Below are 22,856 nucleotides of genomic sequence, written 5' to 3'. Positions count from 1 at the left end.
AAGGGAAAGGCTGCCCACTCCAGTGTTCTGGCCTGGAGAAGTCCATGGACTCTATAGTCCGTGGGGTCGCAAAGAGTCGGACACGACTGACTTGCACTTGACTTTTGTGTAAGTGTGTCTCCCCACTGAGCTGGGGGCTCCTGAGGGTGTCTGCTCTGGTTGTGTACCCCCTGCCCGCGTGGGCCTGGCACCGAGCTGGCGCCCACAGGGAGGCTTTGTGGATGCGTAAGAGAGGCCCTGGTCAGGATCTGGGGCCAGGGGAGCTCTGAGGGAAACACCAGCCTGGTAGGGTGCTCTGCTCTATTTCAGGACAGCCCAGAAATAGCTGAATTCTGTCACTGCGAGGGCCACCGGCAGGCTGCGGTGGGTGGAGAGGCCTCGCCCTGCCTCTCTGGGGTTTGGATGTCTAATTGTATATCTTAAAGCTAAAAACGAAACTCCCCTGCAAACCCAGTCTCTGTAATTACCTGTCCCTGGCAGCGTGGACTCAAACCCTGAAACCCCAGGCGAGGGAGGTTCGGGGCCATCTTTGTCTCTTACAAGGGGCTGCCCAGTCCTGCCAGGAGGACGAGTGTTGGCCCAGGCCTTGAATCAGGTAGGTGGGCATCAAATCCTTTAGGCTTTTGACCAGCCCTTCTAACCTCACAGGGCTTCCCTGGTGGCTCAGACATGGTAAGGTATCTGCCTGCAATGTAGGAGACCCACGTTCAATCCCTGGGTTGGGAAGATCCCCTGGAGAAGGGAATGGCTACCCACTCCAGTATTCTTGCCTGGGAAATCCCATGGACAGAGGAACCTGGCGGGCTGTAGTCCATGGGGTCACAGAGGTGGACACAACTGAATGACTAACACTTTCACTGTTTTTCTAACCTCAGACACTTTTCTCATTTTTCAATTTCAAGTTCAATTACAGAAACAATTCTCAGAGAGACATTAAGACAGTGGCCCTGCAGTCCCTCACTCCACATTAGCCAAACCCGGCCCGAGCTCCCTCCTTCCTGCAGCCACTGTCCCTTCCTGCCCCTTTGCAGGTGGAGCGGGCCGCTCAGTTTGGGAACCCACAGCCTAGGGCTCTCGATGGTGTCCTCTTTGGGTTTGGCTCCGTCATCTTTACATTCCAGTCCTCAGCCCGTTCTAAGCCACGTTAGCAGGGGAAGCAGGGTGGGTGAGATGATGCACAGTCCTGTGAGTGTGTTATTTTTTTCCTTTTAAAAATTTATTTGACTGCACTGGATCTTAGTCACGGCCCTTAAACTCTTAGTCGCGGCACATGGGATCTAGTTCTTTGACCAGGGATCGAACCCAGGCCCCTGCATTGAGAGTATGGAGTCTTAGCCACCAGACACCAGGGAAGCCTCCCAGCCCTGTGTGTTCTTAATGAGCATCTTCTGGATGATTTTTCGTCATAGAAGCTCACTTGTAATTTTTTCATGCTCTCCCTGTTCCCCCATGTCCTGCTCACCGCACCTGGGGAGTCGGGAATGTGTGCAGAGATCCACATTGCCCGCAGAGGCCCCATCCCCGCCCCCGCCCCTTGGGCCACAGTCCATCGACTCATGGCTGGTGTCAGGCGGTGCTCAGCTTTCAGCATCCTGGTTACCTTCAGGGCCCTTGGCAGCCCCGAAGAGGGGCCCTTGCTATTCCTGGGGCCGTGGTGCCTTCTTGGCCCATGGCCTCCCTAAACGTGCCAGGCAGATTCCCACCTCAGGGCCTTTGCACTGACTGTCCCTCATTCCTGGATTCTTCCCTCAGGTGTCTGCATCGTCGTCACTGTCTCACCTCCTTCAGCTTTTTTGCTCAGGTGTCCCCTTCCCATCAACACCTTTCCTGGCCGTCTTGCCCTCAGGCTCCTTCCTCCACAGCACTTCCCACCGTCTGCTGTGTTTTTGCCTCATTTCGTCTGCCTCCTACCTACTGCCAAACTGTAAGCCCCTTGAAGGCAGAATTTTTTTGTTTTGTTCACTGTTTATGTTCTTAGGTCCTTCAGGAGTACCTGACACCTAGTAAGTGCTTCATGAGAGTTTCTTCTTCAGTGAATCAAGCCCTGAGATTTCCTTAAACCTGGCTAAACTCAGCTCCCACCTAGGGCTCCTGGTCCTCTGCTTGGCATCTTAATTCCTGCTTTTTTTTTTTAATGAATGCCCCCATCCCCACCCTGAGTCTATATTCATCTCCCCCCATTATCCCTGGCTGTGCCGTCCCTGGTTCTGGACACAGATGGGCCCCGAGTCAGGACCGAGCTCTGCTCCTCACTGCTCTGTGACTGGGTTTCTCAGCCTTTCTGAGCCTCATTTTCCTCATCTCTGAAGTGGGCCATTGTAACAGCCAGTGCTGAAGAGTTCTGGGCAGCACACAGTAGGCCCTCAGGGAGTGGCTGCTGCTGGGGTGCTTGTTTTATCCTTGCCATGACCTCCCGGGGTGCGCCAGGGCGAGGCCCCGCGCTGCTTCCGTGGGAGTGGCGGGACTTAATAGTGTGTGTTTAGAGCCCTGTGGAAACACGAGGGAGGCGCGGGACTGATCCCGTGAGCCCTGCCCCGGCCCACCTTCCCACAGCGGGAGAGGAAGCCGCCTGTCACCCGAGCCTGGGAGGGGTCCCCGAGGCTTTCTCTGGCCAGGCCTGCGGGAACTACGGTCAGGGAGGCTTCCTGGCCCGGCGTTCCCATGGCAGACTCACAAAAGGGAAGGGAGAGAACGCACAATTCGATACCGGCTTTCATTCCCAGACACTAATCCTGATTCCTCTGGGTGTTTCAACACGCCCGGCACTGTGAGCTTCCTCTTCAGACTGCAGCAGCTGCTGCCACTCCTGGGCTGGCTCAGGCTAGTGGAAGGGCTGGCGGGGGTTGAGGGTCTGCTCTGGCACCCTGGCTGCCCCCTAGCTTTCCCTGCTTTCAGGCTTGGGGCCTCTGCCTGATGGGAAGCGGTCTGGTCTTTGTGCCCCTCCACCCACCTCCTCCGGGCTGCCCTCAGCCCGGAATCCATCGTGGCAAGACCGTGGCAAGACCGAGGCACCGTCAGGGGGAAGGCTCAAGCGTTCTCACCACGGTCCAGCATGACCTAACCCTGCTCCCTCCACTGCCTCATCCCCTCTGCTCCCCTCCCCAGTCCCATTCAGCCCCTGAACCCCCACGCCGCTTCTCCAAGTTTGTTTCTACCTCAGGGCCTTTGCACTTGCTGTTCATGCGTCAGGACGGCTTTTCCCCCAGCCTTTGCTCAGCCCACACCCTCACTTCACTGCAGACCTTGATCAGACATCACTGCCACAGGGCTTATACCCCCTGCCCAGAGGAGCAGCTTCCCGCTTCTCATCTCAGTCCAGTACTCCCCACCCACCTTCCCTGTTCTCTGTGCCCCATTTTCCTCTCTACTTGAACTACCATGCTTTTGTTTTGGTTTCGGTAACTTGTTCTTTGAGCTGCAATTCACAAACCACACAGTTCACCCATTTAAAGTTTTTAGTATATTCACAGAGTTGTGGCTGTCACCACAGTCAAGTTTAGACTGTTTTCATCACCCTGAAAAGAAACTCCATACCCATTAGCAGTTATTCCCATTTTTTCCCCCAACTCCCCCATCTGGCGGTCATCAGTCTTTCTGTCTCTTATGAGTCTGCCTCTTCTGGACATTTCTTAGAGACTGAATCATGCAGTGTTTGCTCTTTGGGACTGGCTTCTCTCACTAAGCAGAATGTTTTCAAGGGTGGTTCACACTGCAGCGTGTTTAGGCGCTCCTTGGACTGCTGAATAGCCTTCCGCTGTTTGGATGTATCACACTTTATGTATCCATTCACCAGTTGCTGGACATCTGGTTTGCTTTCACTTTTTTGAATAATGCTGCTGTGTACATCTGTGTACAAATTTTCGTATGGACATATGTTTCATTTCTCTTGGCTTTATACCTAGGAGTAGAATTGCTGAGTCATATGGTAATTGTAGTTTAACCACTTGAGGAACTGCCAGACTGTCTTCCAAAGTAGCTGCACCATTTTACACTCCTGCCAGCAGTGCACGAGTGTTCCAGTCTCCCCACATCCTCATCGGCACTGGCTGTTACCCACCTTGATTACAGCTGCTCTGGTCAGTGTGAAGTGGTCGCTTGTTAGAGTTTTGACTTGTGTTTCTCTGATAGTTACTGATGTTGAGCATCTTCTCCTGTGTTTATTGGCCATTTGTATATCTTCTTTGGAGAAATGTCTATCTGCCTATTTTTAAATTGGGTTATCTGTCTTTATTTTTGAGTTGTAAGAGCTCTTTATATACTCAGGTCCTTTATATACATGATTTGCAAATATTTTCTCTTGTTCTGTGGGTGTCTTTGCACTGTTTTGATGGTGTTCTTTGAATCACAGAGTTTTTTAATTTTTGTGAAGTTCGGTATATCTATATTTTTATCTTACTGTTTGCACTTTTGGTGTCATAGCTAAGAAAATGTTGGCTCATCACAGATCATGAAGCATTACCCCTATGTTTTCTTCTAAGAATTTTATAGTTTTTTGCTCTTCAACTTAGGCCTTTGATTCATTTTGAGTTAATTGTTGTACGTGGGGTGAAAAATGGGTCCTACTTCATTCTTTTGAATGTGAATATCAGTTGTCCCAGCAACTTTTGTTAAAAAGGCTATTCTCTCTCCCATTTGTACCTTTGTTAAAATTAATTTACCATAAATGTGAAGATTTATTTCTGGACTCGCAATTCTATTCCTTGAATCTTTGTATCCATCCTTACACCAGAACCACACTTTCTTAATTATTGTAGCTTTGTAGAATTTTTGCAGTCAAGACATGTGAATACTTTACTTATGTTCAAGATTGTTTTGATTATTCTGGTCCCTTGAGTTTCTAAGGTTTAGGATCAACTTTTCAATTTTCGGTGGCAAAGTCATCTGAGATTTTGATAGGGATTGTATTGAATTTTTAGACCAATTTGGGAGTACTGTCATCTTAACAAGATTAAATCTTTCTGTCCACGACTATGGGATGTCTTTCCATTTACTTAGATATTCTCGAATGTCTTTCAGTAAGGTATTGATAGTTTGTAGTTTTGCAGAGCATATGTTTTATACTTTTTTTGTTAAATTTATTCTTTTTGATACTGTTGTAAATGAAACTCTTTCATTTCATTGTGGATGTCCACTAGTATACAGGAGGTCATTGATTTTTGTATATTGACCTTGTATTCTGCAACCTGGCTGAACTCATGTATTCTAATAGGTAGAGGCTTCCTTCGGATTTTCTGCATAGCAGATCAAGTCACCTGCCAGTAGAGGTAGTTTTTGTTCTTCCTTCCAGCAAAATGTAAGCTGGTCACTGCTGCGGTCCCAGTGCACAGAGCGGGCTGACACGCAGTCGGTGACAATTATGTGATGAATGAAGGAGGAGGGCTGCCATGGTGGATGCTCTGGCCTGGGGCCCCCACTTCTCCTGGGGCACCTGCTTCCTGCCCTTTGTCCACCAGGGGTTTGGGAACTCTCCCTTCCTCTCCCCCTCCTCTCGAGCCCTGACCTTTTCTATCTGTCCCCAGTCTGCTGGGGTTGCTGGAGCTCACCTTCTTAACAAGGTCAGAGCATCTTGGTGATTGAGTGCCCCTAGACTCCAGCGTCTTCATCAGACAAGACGTGTCTCAGGGGGCCTCCCTAGGCCTGGCCCTTGCTGGGCACACCTCCCTGAATGCTCTCAGGTGCCTGCGATGAGTGGCTCCTGTGCCTGTTTCACCGATGCCGATGCTGAGGTTGGGCCCAGCCTGAGCTGCACAGTGTGAGGTTGTGAGCCCGGGTCTGCCTGGCTGAGTTGTGTTGCTTCCATCACAGCCCTGGCAGGACGTGGGGAAGCCTTGGTCCCATCCTCAAAGCCTCGTGTGGCCAGAAGGGAGCTCCTCATAGAGGCTTGGCTCGGGGGCCTTCATTGGCTAAGAACCCAAGAGTATGTTCGTTTCCCACTCATGCAGTTCCCTCTACTGGGAACTGTCTCCCCCACCGGCTACTCCCCTTCTCTGCATTCGGGTCTGCGCCTGAATGCCGTCTCTGCAGCTAGTAACCTTCCTAGCTGACTCACCCTTTCCCCCACCCTGTCCTGGTGACACTGAGTCATCACTGGGGTGACTGTCAAATGTCAAGTCTGTGAATCCAGTCCACTGCAGTGTCCAGCACCCGGCACATACTTGGGACTCAGAGACCCAGATAGATCCTCGGGGACCAAGCATGTTGCAGCTGGCCCCACGACCCTCGTGGGTTCCACGTGCCAGCCTCTCCCAAGCCGCTGACCCGTGAACCAAGACGATGGCTGGGCACTCTGACCCTGTAATTGGCCAGCCCTAAGCGCGGATCCTGCTTTGCCCGTCTCTGGGGGGAGCCTCAGTGCCCTCAACTGTACAGAATGGGTGGCACAGAGTCTGTCTCCTTCCAGAGTTGCCGGGGGAAGCAAGTGTTCAGGAGATGCTCAACCTGTGCTGACCCTATGCCCTCGGGCCCCAATCTGGCCGCTAACCCGAGCCCCTCCAGTCTCCAGGGGGTGGAGCGGTCACTTCCTCAGCTGTCTGCTCAGCCGTTCCTGTTAGGTGGGATGAGGCTGGGGAATGTCTCTCACGCGGGCCCCTCCCTTCCTGAGCACATCCTGCCCTGTGAGGGGGTGGGGGGACCTCAGCTCCTTCACGGGAGAAGTCACCACTACTTGCACCAGCCCCGCCCCGATCTCCACCTCCAGGGCCGCTGTAGCTGGAGAGGCTGGGGGCACCGCTGCTGCTGGCCCCGCTCACCACCCCCCACCCCCCGGCACAAGGCACCTCCCCAGTGGCGGGGGCGGGGGTGCGGAACTGGCGGGAGGGTGCTTGGTCATGCTCCCCAGGCCCAGGAGGAGCTCCAGGAGCTGGAAAGCCAGCTTGTCCCCCCCTACCCCTGACCCAGTGGGGAGGACACGCCTGTGGCACAGAGCCAGGCGGCTTGGGTTCAAGTCCCTGTTCTGCTCTGCTCGTGGTGGGCCTTGGGCTGAAGTCTTAGCCCCAGAGGTCCCGTTTTCTTTGAATGTGGGCTTGGACTACTGACGGTAGCTGCTGCAGACAGTTGCTGGGAGGGTTAGCGTGACCGTGGATCGCCAGCGCTTGGAGCAGGCTCCAGTGGCTTTGGATGGTGCCTGGCACGTAGGAAGTGTGCTGAGTTTGCTATTGTTGCTGTTGTTACTCTTATCGTCGCTGTTACTGCTGGTGAAGAAGGGGGCTCTGGAGCCAGGCAGCACTGGGCTGAGGGCACAGCTGCTTCCTGGCTGGGTGATGCTGCGCAGTTTATCTAGCCTCAGTTTCTTCATCTGTGAAAAGGGCTGGCAGTCCATCCCGGGAACACCTTTGTGAGGCTCACTCGAGATGGCCAGCGGCAGTCCAGTGGGAGGAGGGACGTGGCAGCCAAAGGAGGCCTCAAAACAAGGTGGGGGCTGGGGGGCAGGCAGTGCTGGAAACACACGGCTGCCCCCTCCCCGCCGGCCGCCCAGCCTGCTCTCACCCTCGCTTGCCTTGTGGGTTTTTTTTCCCCCTTTTTATCTTGTTTTTGTTGTTTTTATCACACTTCCACAAGCAGATTCTTGTTACGAAAATGCAGTCACTTTGTGATACAAAGTGAAAAGTGAGAGCTCCCCACCCATCCCCGCAGGAGGCAGGGCCCTCACCTCCCTGAACGTGGACCCCCACCCCTTGTGCCCGCAGGGAGGAGGTGCAGGAGAACTGCGTGCGGTGGCGGAAGAGGTTCACCTTCGTGTGTAAGATGAGCGCCAACCCGGCCACCGGCCTGCTCGACCCCTGCATCTTCCGTGTGTCTGTGCGCAAGGTGAGGCCGGCGGGGGCTGCCAGGACCACCTGGCTGGTGCCTCCAGGCCCATCCCCTGAGTCAGGCTACCTCATTTCCTGTCCTCCTCCCCTGCGGGTCAGGTGGGGAGGGGGGCGGAGAGGATTGGGAAGACCCGTGAGGTCACTGGGATTCCCTAGCCATCCTCATCCCCGTGTCTGTTTCCCTTGCAGGAGCTGAAAGGTGGAAAGGCTTATTCCAAGGTAAGCTGGGCCAGGTGAAGGGGCAGCGGGGTGGGACAGGATGGGACAGGCATGAGAGAAGCTCTAAGAAAACAGAAGATGCCCTGCCATCTATGAGATGTATTGGTTTTTGGAAATATCTTTATTGACAGCCTCTGCATTTAATGTAAAGGCAGCAGATGCTCATTGCAGCACAGATGGTAGAGGGCTTCCCACCCTGTGCCTCCTCCTCACACCCTTCCAGACCTCTTAAGAAAACAAAAATGCCTGAAACGGGGGACTTCCCTGGTGGTCCAGTGGCTAAGACTCCACACTCCCAGTGCAAGGGGCCCAGGTTCGATCCCTGGTCAGGGAACTAGATCCCACATGCCTCAACTAAGATCCAGTAAAGCCAAATCAATCAATAAATACTTTTAAAAAGAAGCAGCAGAAGAAAAATGCATGAACTATCTCATACAGAGCAGTGAATAAAACACGTGCACGTGGTTTAGAGGATCATGCGAGGAGCCCCACGGGGGTACCTGAGCACACGCGGGTGAATGTGGTTTAGAGGATCATGCGAGGAGCCCCATGGGGGTACCTGAGCACACGCGGGTGAATGTGGTTTAGAGGGTCATACGAGGAGCCCCCATGGGGGTACCTGAGCACACGCAGGTGATGGGATTTTTAAATTCACTAGAGGGACTTGTCCTACAGATTCTGAAACCTTTTTTTTTTAACTACCCAGTACAGCGCGGGCATGTTTTTGTGTCATCACAAGTTTCCTTTTGCTTTCTAACAGTGGAGGGTCCCCTTGTCTGGCTGGGTGAAGGGGGCTCAGTCACCCCCGTGGCTGCACGTCTGTGTGGTGGGCAGGTTTCCCCTCGCCCACAGACACTTTAGGCCTTCCATTTAAAGCCTTTTCCACTGGGGAAAGTGGGGGAAGATGGCTCTGGAAGGGTTACCTCTGGCTTTGAGTCAGCCTGCTCTGCCCTGAGCCCTCCTTCTTGTGGGGCCTCTCGCCCACCCTCTGGGGCCCAGGGAGGCACCCAGCAGCAGGGAGGTGGGCTCAGTCAGTCCAGAGGAGACATGCCTTTGTCTCACCTCACCCTGCATGAAGAGCCTGAGGCAGGCAATAAGCGGGGTGAGTCCCTTCCTACCGACCAGAGCTCAGGAAGTTCAGTGGACATGGCCGTGCCCTGCGCCCTGTCCCGGGTGCCAACACCCTGCCCAGAAGCAGAGGGCAGGGTGGCTAGAACCGGGCTGCAGAAGGTGCTCTTAGAGTGGGGATTTCTCCTCCTGGTGGCGCACATGGGAGAAGGACAGCCAGGGAAGAAAAGGCCAGCAAACGGCAGGAGCACCCACCTCCCTCCCCCTTCCCCCCCAAACCTGCTGTGTCACCTGTCAGGCCTCCCAGGCCCTTCCCTTCCGTCACAGGCTCATGTGTGTGTGCTAAGTCATTTTAGTCATGTCCTACTCTGCAGCCCCACGGACTGTAGCCCACCAGGGTTCTCTGTCCATGGGTTTCTCCAGGCAAGCATAATACTGGAGTGGGTTGCCATGCCCTCCTCCAGGGGATCCTCCCCACCCAGGGACTGAACTTGTGTCTCTTAGGTCTCTTGCATTGAAAGGTGGGTTCTTTACCACTGGACCACCTGGGAAGTCCCACCACAGGCTCAGGTCCCTTTAATCAGAGGAAGAAACTGAGGCCCAGAAAGGTGGGGAGATCTGACACTAATCAGGCCTCGTTTCAGTCCTGGCTCTGCCGGATAAGGTGTGTGAGCCCCTGAACAGGTCACTTGCCTGCTCTGAGCCTTAGTTTCTGGGTCTGAAGCATGCACCCTCCATTCTACAGTAGAGACTTGCGTGCAGCAGGTGCTCAATGAATGTCCCCGCTTAGCTTGATTTGTCCTCCAGGTCCCTAAACCCAGCACCCACCCCCCGCACCCCAGCCTCCAGGTCTGGCAGATGTGGCTTCCGTCCAGGAGGCCTTCTTAGCTCATCCACCCTGTTCTTCCACTTTCTTACTTCCCTCCCCACCCCGGGCTCCCCTCTGCATCTCGTGACAGCTCGAGGTTCCCACTGGCCCTTGGCTCCCACCCTCACCAGGGTCTCCCGCCCGCCCAGCAGAATGCCCTCCACCCATCCATCCACCCACCCCAGCGCCAAGTTCCCACGGGCCTGGCCTCCCCTCCTGCCTGCTGGCTCGGCGGCTCCCACAGCACGGCCTTGTTTCCCCGGGAACACTGCGTCTGTGTCGCAGACAACAATGTCCTTTCATCTCGGGTGCTGCCCTGGTGCACGCCGGGACGCGGCACAAAGGGTGCTTTGTGCAGCCCGGGGATGTGAGCTCCTGGCTTTGCCACGTGGAGCCTCCAGCCGGGGCCCATGTCCTTGGGTGCTGGTTATGCAACAGTCCGTCGGGGCTGCGGGGCGGGTCCAGGGCTCCAGCCCCCACCGCCGCCGGCCCAGCTCACCCTTGGGCCACCAGCGCTGCTCTCACACTCCCCTCAGCCTCCCACCCTCTCCTCTGTCCCCCGCTTAGCTGGGCTTCGCGGACTTGAACCTGGCGGAGTTTGCAGGCTCGGGCTCCACGGTGCGCTGCTGCCTGCTGGAGGGCTACGACACGAAGAACACTCGACAGGACAACTCCATCCTCAAGGTACGGGGGGCTCTGGGCCTTGTCTGCCCCTCCCACCCAGGGGCAGGGGAAGGGCGGACCACCTCCCTGTCAGAGTCCCCTGGGGAGTTGCGAAGAACACAGGTTCTCATCCCAGATGGGCAGCGAGAGACGCTGGGAAGACGTGGGCCCTGGGGTCAGGAAACCCCCTTGGAGGCCTGACTCAGCCACTGGCCTCAGTTTTGCCCTCCATAATTGGGCCTCAGGGAGTGGACCCCGACAGTCTCTTGCAGTGAGACCAGCACCCCTTATCTCGTGGTGCCCGACCACAGCCTGGCAGGGAGTGGTGTCTCTTCCTGACCCCACTTTTGCACAGGGCTCCACCTTCGGGTGGTCATCCACCCAAAGACACAGCAAAGCTGGCACCTGACCCTGCAGCCCAGCTCCTAACCACTGCTGTGCATGATGCGAGGCCACCTGAGCTCCAGAGCACCGGGGTGTGGACGGACCTGCCGTCCCTGCACCTGGCAGACCTGGGCAGCTGCCCCGAGGGCCCAGCCATGTGAAGGTTTCCAGTGGCCAGCGCAGCACCCTCCCCCCGGGCAGCTGCCTCCTGAACTCCTGGGGACAGAGATATCGGGGCATCCGCTGCCAGCGCACCTCTCTTCCTTGTCTCCACACTCTTCCACCTGGCTGAGAAAACAGTCTTGTCTTAACCACAGCCCTGTGAGCTGACCCAGTGGGAGCGTGCTGCGTCTGGCAGAGCTGGGTAGGAGGTGGTAGGCAAGGGCGCTGGGGCCTCTTGGACCTTTTGCAGAAGCCAGAGGCTCCTGGAAAGGTCCAGGCTAGCTCTTGTGAGAGCCAGGGCCTCAGTGCATCCTCAGACCAGATCAAGGGGGCCTCGGGTCCAAGGCCAGCTCCCCCACTCCTGTCTGCAGGATCTTGGACAGTCATTTATTTCCCCTGATTCTGAGTCTCAGTTCCTGTGTCTACAGCCTGAGGCCACCACGTACGTGGCAGGTTGCTATCACAGCCAAATGAAATAACCCATTAAAAATCTCAGCCTCACCCCATTGTTGTCGGAAGTGTCCCTAGGATTCTCTTTCTCACCCCATCACCTGTCACTTTATCCTAGCCCCGATTCGGGGACCCAAATCTTGCCTTGTTTGAACCATTGCCGAACTCTTTGCCTAAGTGGATGTTAAACATTTCTAATGACTTCTTGCTTTGCTTTATTCAACAAACTTTCACACACCCCTGCCCTCTGTGTTGGACTCTAGGAACCCCTATGCTGTGTCAGGCTGGGTGGGCCCCTCCCTACCGGGTAGGCCTCAAGAGCTCCTCTTCCACCTGCCTCGCCCGCTCTGGGGGCCGTGAGGATGGAGAGTGTCTGCAGCCTCGCCCTTGAGGGTCCCACAGTCTAGTCGCTGTTGTGAAATGACAGTAGCTGACTCATTGCTCACTCACTCCATGCCAGGCGCCCCAGGCATCCTCTGCCATCCCACGAGGCAGCTGTTAGGATCAGTTTTGTCCTCTGCACGAGAAAACTGGGCTTCAGTGAAGTTTGGTGGTGTCACCAGGGCCAGCAAGTGACAGAGATGGGATCAGAGTCCAAGCTCATCTGAAGCCAGAGCATGGGGTCCAGGCACCTGTGGGGGAGCTGGGAGGGTTGAACGGGGCGTGGCTCATCTCCCTGGCTTTTGCACAGGTCACCATTGGAATGTTCCTGCTCTCGGGAGACCCCTGCTTCAAGACGTGAGTGCTGGTGCAGGCTGCCTGAGGGGTGGGGGCTGTCCTGGACATTGTGGGGGGAGGGGCAGGGGCTCTTCCCTCCTCCAGGCTCGTGGGGTCCCCTGTCTTCTCCTGACCCCAAGCTGGGGCACCCCAGTCACACCTCTCTCTGTTTTCCCAAGGCCGCCGTCCACCGCCAAGTCCATCTCCATTCCAGGCCAGGATTCCTCCCTGCAGCTGACGTGTAAGGGTGGCGGGACCAGCTGTGGTGGCAGCAGCAACTCCCTGACAGGGTCCCGGCCCCCCAAGGCCCGGCCCACCATCCTCAGCTCAGGTACCGTTCCCCACCTGCCCTCTGCACCCCTCCTGGGACGAAGGCTTTCACCTCCCCCGGTCCCTAGGTCCCAAGGGGGGACACTTGCTGAGAAGAGAAAGCCAGTGCGGTGGTATTCACCTACCCTTGCTTCCGTCGGGTGGGCATCTGCGCCCCTCCCATGACCCAGGCTCTGCCTGGCCCCAGAATCACAGCAGCACCCTGGACCAAGATGGATCAGGTCGCTGGCCTCGTGGCTCTCCGGGTCGAGCAGGAGAGACAGGGGTCAGTGAACAATAAATACATCAAACGTTTGTCCGCCTAGAACTGTGATGAGAGCTGGGAGAGAGATGTAGAAGGTGTCCGCCTGGGGACGACCAGGGAAAGCTTCCTGAAGGGATTTCATTTGAGCTGAATCTGGGGTGTATTGTGCTGTGTTCCTGGCAGAGGGACCTGCTAGGAGCTCTTGTTCTGCTCCTTGCTGTGTGACCCTGACCGGCTGTTTTACCTCTCAGGCCTTAGCATCATCCTCTGCAAAGGGGGATCAGCAGTAGTAACCACATCCGGGTTGCTCTGGGGATGAACTGAGAAAACGTGTGTGCCTTTCCTGGCACCTGGGTCGTCCTCTCTATTTCCCAGCACGTTTCCATTAAATTATCATTATTACTAATGTTATGAAAAATGCAAATGAGCCTGAATCCCTAGAGGATTGGGTGTGGCAATTAAGAGGGAAAGGAGCCCAGTGCTGTAAGGGATGAAGTAGGCCCTCTCCCGACAAAGCTTGAGCCTTGGCTCCTACACCCCGTCCCTGGGGGTGAGCTCAGAGCTGGGAGGTGGACAACCACCAAGCCGATCAGTAAGCAGGGTGGCACATGGTGGCCCTAACCTGTGCCACAAGAGCAGTGAGGGCACGGGGCCTCAGACCCTGTTTTCTGGGTGATTCTGCCCCCAGGGCTAGGAGCCGAGAGGGACCCTCTGACCCTGAGGGCCAGCTTTCCTGCCCTCCCCTTTTTTCCTGCACACCAGCCAGGTGGGACCCAGAGCAGAAATCTGGGCTTCTCCCCTGCCTCAGCCGGAGGGCTGCATGCAGGAATGGGGGCTCCCCAGCTCCACTGCTCTCTCCAGCTTCAGGGTGGGGGTCCTCAGAGGAGCGATCTGGGGACCAGGGCACCCCAGCACATGTGGTGCCTTTTGTGTAAGAAGAGAGATGCTTCTCCCGCATAGGGTGGGAATTTGAGGTCTACAAGCCTCTCTCTTCCTGCAGCCCCTCAGAGGCAGAGAACCTGTCGGGACTTGAAAAGTCTTGTGGCTTTGGGTGGGGACACAGGCAGGCCTAGGGTCCAGGCTGTGACCTGGGTGTGCTCATATCAGAAGAGGATGGAAGAGTCATTGCTTCCCACGTGGACCAGAAGGACTGGTCGGTGGCTGGGTGTTCTCTGAGCCCTAGGCAGACCCTGCTTGGTTCCCTGTATTTCCTGCTGCCAGTGCCTAAAAGTGTGTTCCCCACCCTTATTTACTACACTCCAGTTATACAGACTCCAGCTCACTGAAGCCTCAGGGCCTTTGCCGATGCTGGTCCCTGGGTCTAGAAGGCCTTTTTTCTGATGCCTTACCTAGCCTGCTCCCTGCCAAACATTCTGAAGGTCACTCATTAAGGCCACCTCCTCAGAGAAGCCTTCCCTGATTTCAGATTGGATTTCAGACCCAACCTCCCCTCATACGCTCCCTGCTGTGGGCCATTTGCCAGTTATGCTTAATCGTGGGTCCTTTTTGTCCTGTGTTCTTCCTTCCCACCACTGGGTGTCTGTGACACCCTGTCTCCTGTCCCCTGGCAACCCAGTAGAGCGCCCCCCAGATATTTGTGGAATGAAGGAATGACCCTGGGCTCAAGTGCTGACCTGTAGCTCAGGACAGGTTGCTGCCCCCTTGAACCATCTCTTAAGAGTTTTTCCATCTCTTAAGTGGAAATACATAGTGTGCCCCCCCACCCCACCCCCACCCCGCCACATTCAGTGAGAGGACTAGTGAGAAGCGAGCATACTGGTCACCCCTGCCCCCCCCGGCTTCCAGGGGTGCCGGAGGAGCCAGACCAGAGCCTGTCCAGCCCGGAGGAGGTGTTCCACTCTGGCCACTCCCGCAACTCCAGCTACGCCAGCCAGCAGTCCAAGATCTCAGGTGAGTGCCCACCCACCCTCCCGGTGCCCTTGGCCTCCCAGCCTCCCCAGCCCCACCTCCATCATGACCTGTACCCCCACCGCCCAGCAGGCTACAGCACAGAGCAGTCGCGCTCCTCCAGCCTCTCGGACCTGACACACCGCCGGAACACGTCCACCAGCAGCAGCGCCTCGGGCGGCCTCAGCATGGCCGTGGAGGGGCCTGAAGGCAGCGAACGTGAGCACCGGCCCCCCGAGAAGCCGCCGCGGCCGCCCCGGCCTCCGCATCTGTCAGACCGCTCGTTCCGGTAGGTCTCACCGTAAGTGCTGCTAGAGAGCAGAGCCCTCCGGTGGCTCCGGGAACCTCTGCTCCTCCACCTGTAACACAGGGACAACTGGGTCCTGGCGTCGTTGGGCGCGTGGCCGTCGGACCAGCTGATGCTCCACACTGGCCTGGTGCGCATGCTCAGTGGGTGGATGCTGCGGGTGGTCTAGCATACCCTGGGGCCTGCCTGCTTCCCTGCTCTGTGGCCTCTCGGAGGCTGGCACTTAACCTCCCAGGGCCTCCGCGGCCTCCTCTCTAAAACCAGGTTGCAGCAGCATCCGCACCGTAGGGTTGATGTGACGGTTCAATGAACACAGTCTGGACCAGCTTCCACGTGCACTCGGAGGGTCCTGAGTGCGGTGGACGGGGACTGGGTCCTATGGTCGTATGACTGTCCTGACTCCCGCCCCACCCCAGGAGGAAGAAGGACTCAGTGGAGAGCCACCCGACCTGGGTGGATGACACGCGCATTGATGCTGATGACATCGTAGAGAAGATCATGCAGAGCCAGGACTTCACGGAAGGGAGCAATACCGAGGGTGAGCTGCCAGCACAGGCGGGATGTGGGGGTTGGTGCCCGGGGTGAGCAGCCAGCACTGACGGGCACAGTGCCTGGGGGCTCCCTGGCTTCGCTGCCCCATTCAGCTTCTATCTTCCCCTGTGTCCCCACAGACAGCAACCTCCGGCTGTTCGTGAGCCGCGATGGCACCACCACCCTGAGTGGTATCCAGCTGGCCAACAGGTAGGCGGGGGAAGGTTCTGGGCCCCCATGGTGAGAGCATATGGCTTCTGCAGCCCACTGACCTAGCTTTGAATGCCAGCTCTTGTCCGTGTGACTTCGGGCCAGTCATGTCTGTCTGAGCCTCGGTTTCTCCGTCTGTCAAATGATGTGGATCACACCACCTCACCCGGAAACCTGGGACGAACACCCCAGGGTTGGTTTGGGAGGGTTCCGAGGAACGTTGGAAAATGCTTGGCACAGGGCTTGCCACACAGCAGGGGCTTCATACATCTTTATTTTGGATTCCACTTTTCTTTCCCTTCCTCCTGGGCCTAGGAGCTCCTAAAAAATGATGATGATGACTCATGTATCTATTAAATGAATAGTTACTGCGCACCAGCTACGTTTCATGGTTCTGAGCTAGGTGCCGGGGATACGGCAGTGAGCAACATAGATTTCTGCTTCATAATAGGCAAGCAGATGTGAGGATCAAACTTATGGCTTGAACTCTGCCAGTATATAGAGTATTCTCTAAATCATTCATTTACAGCATGCTGGTCAGTGTGTGTCAGGCTCAGTGAATGAATGAATGGAGGAGCTTACCACCTGCAGGGCTGTGCTGAAGCCTTTACTCCTGGTTCTTGTGGGCCAGATGGGAAAGTGGCCATTTAACACCTAGGCCAGAGGAGTCGGAGGCTTGGCTGGGCCACACTGGGGCCTCAGACCTGCCCTCTGGTGTTGCTCTGCTGACCCCTGCTGGCTGAGGTTCAAAATCGCAACTGCTATCTTTGCGTGGCCAAGGCAATGGCACCCCACTCCAGTACTCTTGCCTGGAAAATCCCATGGATGGAGGACCCTGGTGGGCTACAGTCCATGGGGTCACTCAGAGTCGGACACAACAGTGACTTCACTTTCACTTTTCACTCTCATGCATTGGAGAAGGAAATGGCAACCCACTCCAGTGTTCTTGCCTTGAGAATCCCAGGGACGGGGGAGCCTGGTGGGCTGCCGTCTATGGGGTCGCACAGAGTTGGACAGGACTGAAGCGACTTAGCAGCAGCAGTAGCAGGCTGTCCTTAGTGGGGTGGGCAAAAAGAAAACAGAGGGCACTTCTTAGGGCTTTGTGACATCCCTCTCCAGCCCCCTCTGAGGATGAGGAAACTGAGATTGAGCAAGGTCATTGCAGAGCTGTATACTGCGCCCCAAATGACTACAGCCCTGCCAGTGGGCCTGGCCTTGGTGGGGAGAAGAGCTGATCAAGCTTCCCGACCTCCTGCTGCACTTTCGGCAAGCCCCGTAATCTCTCTGAACTTCAGTTTCTTTATCTGTCAAGTGGGGCTTGCTGCAGATCCTCTCTGCCTGAATTGCTGTGAGGATGGGCACAGCACACCCCAGCATGTGAGCTGCTGGTACCCAGGGGGCCTTGGGCATGGTCTGTGCAAGCTCTGTGATCCCACAGGCTCAGGTATGTAACATCTGTGTTACCCTGGGCAGGTGACTCCTCTGAGACTCAATTTCTCTCTGCAAAATGGGGCCAGTTAACAGTGCTTGTGAAGTACCTCCCAGGGCTGGCCCAGAGGACCATCAGGGAGGACAAGCTGACCTGTTTCTCCCCACAGGGTCTCCTCTGGGGTCTACGAGCCAGTCGTGATTGAAAGCCATTGAGGAGCAGGTGCCCCGGCTGGAGAAGGGCCCTGCCTTCACGGGCATCCAGACCCACGTCATTCCACAAGGGACCTTCCCCTTCGGATCACCATCTGCGCTGCCTCTCATCTGTGCCTCCTCCATGCATTCCAGCCCCAAAGCATCATTCCATTGACCTCCCATCTATGCTGGGACGCTCATGGCCCACAAGGGCCCCGGGCACCACTGTGAATATTCTCCCCTGAACCACTAGAGGGCAGGACACATGGGCCCGTGAAGCAGGTGGGCAGAGACCCATGGCGGGCACTGCCCCTCTGAGACCCACCTGGGCCCTCGGCGAGGACATTCAGCAGTTCCTGCACATGCAGGGAGGCTGGTGGCCGAGGGGCCTCTTGTCCTGTGTCCCCATTCACTCCAGGAGCGCTGGCTCAGCCCTGGCAGGGCCTCGCTCCATTGCCCCCTTGTCCTTGGGGGGGCAGTTCACCCCCCGGAATCCTGCCACCATGGCCCTCTGACTGCTTAGTGCTTCAGCTGTCCCTCCCCTGCGTCCCGGGGGACCTGCTGGCGGCCTCCTCCCGGAAACCAAGACCTCAAACCCCACCCGCGCTCCAGATTGAGACCCCCCTTCCCCGCAGCGAATGTTCTCCTGCTGCCCTGGCAGCCTGCACTTTGCACATGCTTGTTTCCAGCACAGCACCCTGGCCCTTGCCTGCCCGTCCACTGAGCCCTTCCCAAGGATCCCTGGGCCCTGCCTGCCGTGCAGTCAGCAGCCCAGCCCTCACAGCCCGGCTGGAACGTGGCACTGCCCCTGCCCCTCCCTGCCCTTTCCAGTTGGCTCCAGTTCAGGCCTGAGCCCCCTGCTGAGAAAGATCTGAGCCTGAGCTGCGGTTCCCCTCTGCCCGGGGCTGGGTCCTGGGCAGCTGGCTTCCGTTAATGAAGCCAGGAAGGGTGCCTCCCAAGGCCCTGGAGGTCAGCAGCCCGGCTGGGCTGGGTTTGCCAAGCCAAGCGCCCTTTCTCTCCCCTCAGGCTCAGCTGGCCCAGGCCAGGGCCGATGCTGGAAAGGCAGATGGGCTGTAGCTGGACTGGCCCGGAGCTGGCTTCCTGGCCAGAAAAGCCTCAGCCAACCTCTGAAAACATGCCCTCTCTGGGCAAAGGAGGGCGGCGGGGGGCCGTCCATTAAGGGGGTTTTCCCGTGGGGAGCAGTCTGGCCCTGCCCCCGCCCCCACCCCTCGCTACACCCTCTGCTCTCAGCACTTTCCCCTGGCCTTGTCCTCGTTACTTGCTTGAAGGTGGGTTCTGGCTGCCCACCGGTCTCTGGACAGACTCCCCGACACTCTAATTTCCACTCATTTTGTATAAACCCAGCAGGCTGGTGTTTACGTAGCCCCATACCTTTTTCCTTTTCTTTGCTGGTTGTTTTTTTTTCTTTTCTTTTTTCTTTCCTTCCTCCCTTTCATTTTCCTTTTTTAGAGTTCACAGTTTGGTATTTTCTCCTCCCCCAGGCGAGGGGAGGTGCTTCTGTTCTCCCCCTACCCGCTGGCTGGGTCCCAGCAGGGCTGGGGATCTGGGGTGGGGGTGGGGGGTGCCCTCCCCAGGCTGGGAGGGGTCCTTGCCTTCTGCCCCACTGGCAAGAATTGGACTTGGTCTTGGAACCTCCTGGCATTGGGACCAGAGCATTTCTAGGGTTTCTGTTGTTGTTTTTAATGCCCTAACCCTTTTAGAAAATGAATGTGAGAAGGTGCCTACCGAGGCAGGATGGAGCATTTGCTCTGGCTGGGGAAGGCTCTGGTCAGCTCTGCAGGTCCCTTCCTGCCCCACAGACACCTGGCACTTTAAAACGGAGCTGGCCGGACTGTCTGCAGTTGAAGTGACCCCTAGAAGATGGGGGAACACTGTCCTTCCCTTCTGTATCTGCATGACCTCAGCCCAGTGAGGCGATGTATTCAGGGTGTTTTTAGGTCTGAGTCAACATTCTGGGGGCTTCAGGCATAAGATAGCTGGTTTTGGTGCCGTTGGGGAGAATTCCCCATACCAGGAACCCCAGCCCCACCCTAGGCGAGGTCTGAATTTGACAGTCATCCCAGAAGGAGACAGAGCCTGCCGCACCTTCCCATGCCAGGCCCTGGGCCAGGGTAACTGGATTAACAGAATTCGGCCACAACCAAATCAATGCTGGCTGGAGCTGGAGGCCTGGAGCCCCGGACCCCCAGCCTCATTCCCACGTGGAAGCCCTTTCTTCAACCCTCTGGTCCCCTCAAGCTCAGTGAATTCCCATTAGGTGCCCACATCTCTGGACTAAAAATCCTATATTTAGAAACAGACAGAATATATTAGAGATATTTTTGGAAAGGAATTGGTCTATGCAATGGCAGTTTGGAATCTTCTTGAAAGACAGTTTAATGTTTTTACTAGGAGGTTTAAAGAAAAGTCTACAATATTTTTAGGTCGTTTTTTTTTGTTTTTTGTTTTCTGGTCACCCCACAAACTGACCGCATGGCATGATCCGCCAAGATGGAGAATGCCATGGTCTCCTCTCTTTTGGGAGGTGAGCAGGGAGATGGGGGGAGGGGAGGTCTTTTTTTTTTTTTTTTTAACACCCCTCCTTTCGAACAGAATGTTACCACCACCACCCCCTGATTCAGTGGGCTGTGTTTGTATCTCCGTCCCAGCTTCTATTGTAGAAAATAACATTGTAAGGGAAAATCAGCCTAGTGTCAGTGTCTTGGTTGGGGGGGTTGGGGATTAAATGTTGCAGATTTTGTTATGGCATGTTGGTTCTTGCTTGTTTTACTGAGTTGAATCCCAGGTCACAGATGGCATCAGAAGGGAGCGAGATGACACTCTGGGGGTGGGAGAGACATTGGTGGCCAGGGTTCTTGGTTGTCCTGGCTGCAGTCATTACAATTATTATCACTGTTACTACTACACATTCATTGGGAGGAAACGTAGGCCCAGAAAGGGCAGTTTCTTGCCAACCTCACACTTAAAAGGTGGCAGCTCTGACCTCAGAGCCCAAGTTCTAACCTCCCCAGAGTTGGGTGGCCTCTAACAAGCACGCCTGAGGATCGATGACTGTGCCTCAGCTTTCGCAGCTGCAAGTGGGATTGTGGATCAAATTAGGAGGTGGGTATACAGCCCTCCCTAGGGAGCCTCACCCCCGCTGAGAGACGTTAAAAGAGTTTTCCCAGCCTCCCCAAAGCCACAGGCCAGCACTGTCTCCAGGCTTGGACCACCTCACTCCCTGCCCTTGACTCAAGTTCCTGAAGAGTTGACATGGCCACCAAGCTCTTGGGAAAGGCAAGTCACTCTGGGCCCGTCATGAGCTCAGAAATGGCAGGAATCCTCAGGGCTCTGGACAAGCTGGAAGGGACTAGACTACCAGGCCTTGTCTCGGCCCCAGCACTGCATTATCCTCGCCCATTTTCAGCGCTAATGCCTGCTCACACCCCAGAAAATCCTGGAGGCTGATTCTCAGCCCCTTCCTCGGTTTTTTGCACACCTGAGGAGGGATGAGTTGGCTCCTGGCTGAGCCCCAATTCTGAGACAGGGAAGGAATAGGGCTGTAAGGTCCAAAAAAGTTTGCTCCTTTGGAACACAGTAATGCTCAGTGGGCTTTCCTGGTGGCTCAGATGGTAAGAATCTGTTCAATCCCTAGGTCAGGAAGATCCTCTGGAGAAGCGAGTGGATTCTTGCCTGGAGAATTCCATTGACAGAGGACCCTGGTGGGCTACAGTCCAGTTCAGTTTAGTTCAGTCGCTCAGTCGTACTCTGTGACCCCATGGACTGCAGCACACCAGACACCTCCCTGTCCATTGCCAACTCCTGGAGTTTACTCAAACTCATGTCCACTGAGTCGGTGATGCCATCCAACCGTCTCATCCTCTGTCGTCCCCTTCTGCCTCAATCATTCCCAGCATCAGGGTCTTTTCTAATGAGTCAGTTCTTCGCATCAGGTGGCCAAAGTATTGGAGTTTCAGCTTCAGCATCAGTCCTTTCACTGAATATTCAGGACTGAATTCCTTTAGAATGGACTGGTTGGATCTCCTTGCAATCCAAGGGACTCCCAAGAGTCTTCTCCAACACCACACTTCAAAAGCATCAATTCTTGGGTGTCAGCTTTCTTTATAGTCCAACTCTCACATCCATACATGACCACTGGAAAAACCATAGCCTTGACTAGACGGACCTTTGTTGGCAAAGTAATGTCTCTGCTTTTTAATATGCTCTCTAGGTTGGTCATAACTTTCCTTCCAAGGAGTAAGTGTCTTTTAATTTCATGGCTGTAGTCACCATCTGCAGTGATTTTGGAGCCCCAAAAAAGTCTGTCATTGTTTCCACTGTTTCCCCATCTATTTGCCACGAAGTGATGGGACCAGATGCCATGATCTTAGTTTTCTGAATGTTGAGTTTTAAGCCAACTTTTTCACTCTCCTCTCTCACTTTCATCAAGAGGCTCTTTAGTTCTTTGCTTTCTGCCATAAGGGTGGTGTTATCTGCATATCTGAGGTTATTGATTTTCTCCCAGCAATCTTGATTCCAGCTTGTGCTTCCTCCAGCCCAGCGTTTCTCATGATGTACTCTGCATAGAAGTTAAATAAGCAGGGTGACAATATACCTACTCCTTTCACTATCTGGAACCAGTCTATGAGGTTGCAGAGAATCAGACATGACTAAGGACAACTTTCACTTTTTTTTTCCATGCTAAGTGAAAAATCAGTATATAAAATAAATGATGGGGGGAAAATGTTCCTCTCAGCTTTGCGATGGGCTCAGACAACCCAAGCAGACAGATGCTGCCAGCAGGAGCAAGCCATGACTGGTTCAGACCCCATCTTTGCATGGCCCTGCCCCCCTCCCCAGGAGAAGGCAATGGCACCCCACTCCAGTACTCTTGCCTGGAAAATCCCATGGATGGAGGAGCCTGGTGGGCTGCCGTCCATGGGGTCCTGAACAGTCAGACACGACTGAGTGACTTCACTTTCACTTTTCACTTTCATGCATTGGAGAAGGAAATGGCAACCCACTCCAGTGTTCTTGCCTGGAGAATCCCAGGGACGGGGGAGCCTGGTGGGCTGTCGTCTATGGGGTTGCACAGAGTCAGACATGACTGAAGTGACTTAGCAGCAGCAGCCCCCCTCCCCTCCAAGTGAAGACAGCGCAGGGAGAGCCTGGCATTGCCAGATGCTATTCTCTGTAGCACTGCAGAAGTCACCAAAATCTTAAAACTGGTTGACTGATTCAAAGCTCCCAGTTGTGCCAAGCCTCATTCTGGGCACTGGGGATACAGACCCTATCCTCAGGGGGCTCACAGTCAAGTGGGCCAGGTCAACAAGTAAATCAGATAATTAAAACGCAGTGATGGGG

At 55.4% G+C, this 22,856-nt stretch overlaps 1 protein-coding gene across 1 annotated transcript in view; it reads left to right on the top strand.

Moving 5' to 3' along the window:
* The window catches only part of EEIG1 (estrogen-induced osteoclastogenesis regulator 1), a 36,572-nt gene extending 16,311 nt beyond the window's left edge, over nucleotides 1-20,261 (top strand). Inside the window, exons 2-11 of the mRNA XM_019970906.2 lie at nucleotides 7,686-7,806; nucleotides 7,998-8,027; nucleotides 10,531-10,647; nucleotides 12,314-12,360; nucleotides 12,519-12,670; nucleotides 14,720-14,824; nucleotides 14,915-15,110; nucleotides 15,545-15,666; nucleotides 15,800-15,869; nucleotides 17,468-20,261. Coding sequence (XP_019826465.2) covers nucleotides 7,686-7,806; nucleotides 7,998-8,027; nucleotides 10,531-10,647; nucleotides 12,314-12,360; nucleotides 12,519-12,670; nucleotides 14,720-14,824; nucleotides 14,915-15,110; nucleotides 15,545-15,666; nucleotides 15,800-15,869; nucleotides 17,468-17,513 — 1,006 coding nt within the window. The 3' untranslated portion in view covers nucleotides 17,514-20,261. The remainder of the gene's footprint in view (nucleotides 1-7,685; nucleotides 7,807-7,997; nucleotides 8,028-10,530; nucleotides 10,648-12,313; nucleotides 12,361-12,518; nucleotides 12,671-14,719; nucleotides 14,825-14,914; nucleotides 15,111-15,544; nucleotides 15,667-15,799; nucleotides 15,870-17,467) is intronic.
* The last annotated feature ends 2,595 nt before the right edge of the window (nucleotides 20,262-22,856 follow it).

This window comes from Bos indicus, chromosome 11, assembly GCF_029378745.1.
Source record: "Bos indicus isolate NIAB-ARS_2022 breed Sahiwal x Tharparkar chromosome 11, NIAB-ARS_B.indTharparkar_mat_pri_1.0, whole genome shotgun sequence".
NCBI lineage: Eukaryota > Metazoa > Chordata > Mammalia > Artiodactyla > Bovidae > Bos > Bos indicus.
This window is presented reverse-complemented; position numbering and strand designations above follow the sequence as displayed.